Genomic DNA, 2160 nt, shown 5'->3' with positions numbered 1-2160 from the left:
TAATATTGGGATTTCCCACCTAAAAGAAAATGTAAAATAAGCTCGTGTTTGCAGTGCTATGCTGTGCGTTATCTACAGGCTTCTTTTCAGCTCTTTCTAATGCAATGTTTGGTCTCCCTGCCACTTGATTTTAGAAGCTAAGCAATAAAAGTCTATTTATTTGGCTTACCGTTCTTGTTCGATTGTATTTATCTGTTCCAATAGTCTGAGTTTTTCGATTTGTTAATGTATATTCATTTTACTAGTTTGTATTTGTATTCATAATTTCCTTTACTTGGTGCAGATCATTGGGAGCTTGCAGTCAGTACAGGATTCATTATTTCAGATTACAAACAGGCTTCGGGAGACAATTTTTCCATTTAAACCACCCTTTGCCCCTTCGCATATGCCTCCTCATCGAGACATGCCTCCACCTTTTCTCAGGCCAATTCACGATCCTTCTTCTCCAGGTTACTCTTCCCCAAGGGGCTTTCCCCGTGGCACTGACCATGTTGGTATACCGGGCAAACCTGTTGAACCTTGGCCTGCTTTGTCACGCTCTGTGGATCGTCATGGTCCAACATATCAAGACCATGTTCCCTATCCTTACGGCAGAGAGAGACGAGGACATGGTCAAAGACTGTCCTCGCCAGGAAGATGGACTTCTGAGGTAGGTGAATGGGCTGCTTAGAGTATGCTTGGCTATGCTGTAAAAAAGCAATGTAGTGTTATGGAAAGTGAATGAAGACCGACTTTTGCAAAAGAAAGTTTTTAATGAAACCTCCAAAAAAGTAGCTTTGTCACGCTTTGACACTCTGGGCGACCAAATTGCCACTTGGCAATTCTGTGTTGGTTGGTGGAAAAACTGTTTTTTCCACCAACCAATTGTGAACCAATTGTGATTTGCTATTTGGCAATTTTGTCATCAAGAGAGTCATCTCGAGTATTACTATAGCAAAACTCTTTTTGATATTAAAAAATGTTATATCTTTTCCTTTTTTAGACTTAGCCTGACATGCTCTCTTATTAAAAAATGATTACAGTTAGAATCATTCCTTGTACGAATCATCTTTTTGGGATTCAGCCAACATATTACTTACTCCTCTTTCCTTTTCCAGGCTGTTGGCTCCGTAAATGCAACAGGAGCTGCTGATGTTGGAGGCAGCTTTGCAAACAGGTATCCCTTTGGAAAGTGGAAGGTGGCTTCGTGGTTATTTTTCTCTTATTATAGTTCGATTAAAAAAAATTAATGCATATTCAACTTTCTGTTTTAGACGACCAAATGTGTGTATCATAAATTAGACAAACTTCACAATTAGTTTTCATGATTGGCATAAACTATATTCTTCGGCTCCATTTCTTTTGTTTCTTGAATCATTTATTGGTTGCTAATGTGAAATTATTTTTATTCAGTAAAACTGCTGGGCCCCATGCACCAAGCATCACTATTGAGGTGGTGATTCCTCAGGCGTTGTTAGGTCATATTTATGGAGAGAACAATAAAAATCTTGATCAGATAAGACAGGTGATTGATTCATGCATCCCTTGAGAATGCACTGGCATACGTGTATCTAAATCTTTTTGCGTTTGTAATTCAGATGTCTGGTTCTAATGTGGTTGTTCACGATCCAAGACCCGGCGCTTCTGAAGGCACGGTCATAGTATCTGGAACGCCTGATCGAACGCGCATTGCTCAGATACTTATTCATGGTTTCATTCTAGCCGAGCAGAATCCTTAAATTCTTGGCTTGCTTAGTTAAGACTTGCGAGCCAAATTGTACAGAGGTAGGGCAGCTTTGTTTTTATCCATCCCTCAGTGGTTTATGCCTTTGATTTTGATCTGTTTTCTTCTGCACTTCTTTATTTGTGCCTTGTTAAAATGTTTGGTGCAAAAGTGCAGTGATGTTGTTTCCCAACCTATAATACAAAATCCGGACAATTAAACGCTGAACCAAGCATGTTCAGAAGATGTTTATAATCTATTTAAACGAGTTGTAAATAAGTGGGTGATACTTTTAGGTTTTATGAAATGTATGGATAAAAAGTGATATGATCGATTATGAACAGATTATAAACAAGAGTCGAGCATGTTTGAAAGTTGTTTATAGTCGTCTTTAAATAATAAATGAATAGAAATAAGTATTGGATAAGTTACTTATAGATCTCGCAAAAGATGTGGAT

General features: G+C 38.2%; 1 protein-coding gene across 1 annotated transcript; it reads left to right on the top strand.

Moving 5' to 3' along the window:
* The first annotated feature begins 242 nt into the window (after positions 1-242).
* Positions 243-2027, top strand: LOC111390178 (KH domain-containing protein HEN4-like). Its single transcript, XM_023015185.1, has 4 exons — positions 243-649; positions 1098-1156; positions 1393-1504; positions 1578-2027. Exons 1-4 carry the CDS (start codon positions 386-388, stop codon positions 1716-1718), a joined length of 576 nt encoding a protein of 191 aa, XP_022870953.1. The 5' UTR covers positions 243-385; the 3' UTR covers positions 1719-2027.
* The last annotated feature ends 133 nt before the right edge of the window (positions 2028-2160 follow it).

The sequence above is a fragment of the Olea europaea genome, unplaced genomic scaffold, assembly GCF_002742605.1.
Source record: "Olea europaea var. sylvestris unplaced genomic scaffold, O_europaea_v1 scaffold6568, whole genome shotgun sequence".
Lineage (NCBI taxonomy): Eukaryota > Viridiplantae > Streptophyta > Magnoliopsida > Lamiales > Oleaceae > Olea > Olea europaea.
The sequence above is the reverse complement of the archived record's forward strand: the minus strand, read 5'-3'. Positions and strand labels throughout refer to the sequence as shown.

Coding starts and splice junctions, on each gene's coding strand:
- LOC111390178 (XM_023015185.1), top strand. CDS start 386: ATGCCTCCTCATCGAGACATGCCTCCACCTTTTCTCAGGCCAATTCAC. Junction 650..1,097: donor CAGGAAGATGGACTTCTGAG/GTAGGTGAATGG, acceptor TTCCTTTTCCAG/GCTGTTGGCTCCGTAAATGC. Junction 1,505..1,577: donor ATCTTGATCAGATAAGACAG/GTGATTGATTCA, acceptor TTTGTAATTCAG/ATGTCTGGTTCTAATGTGGT.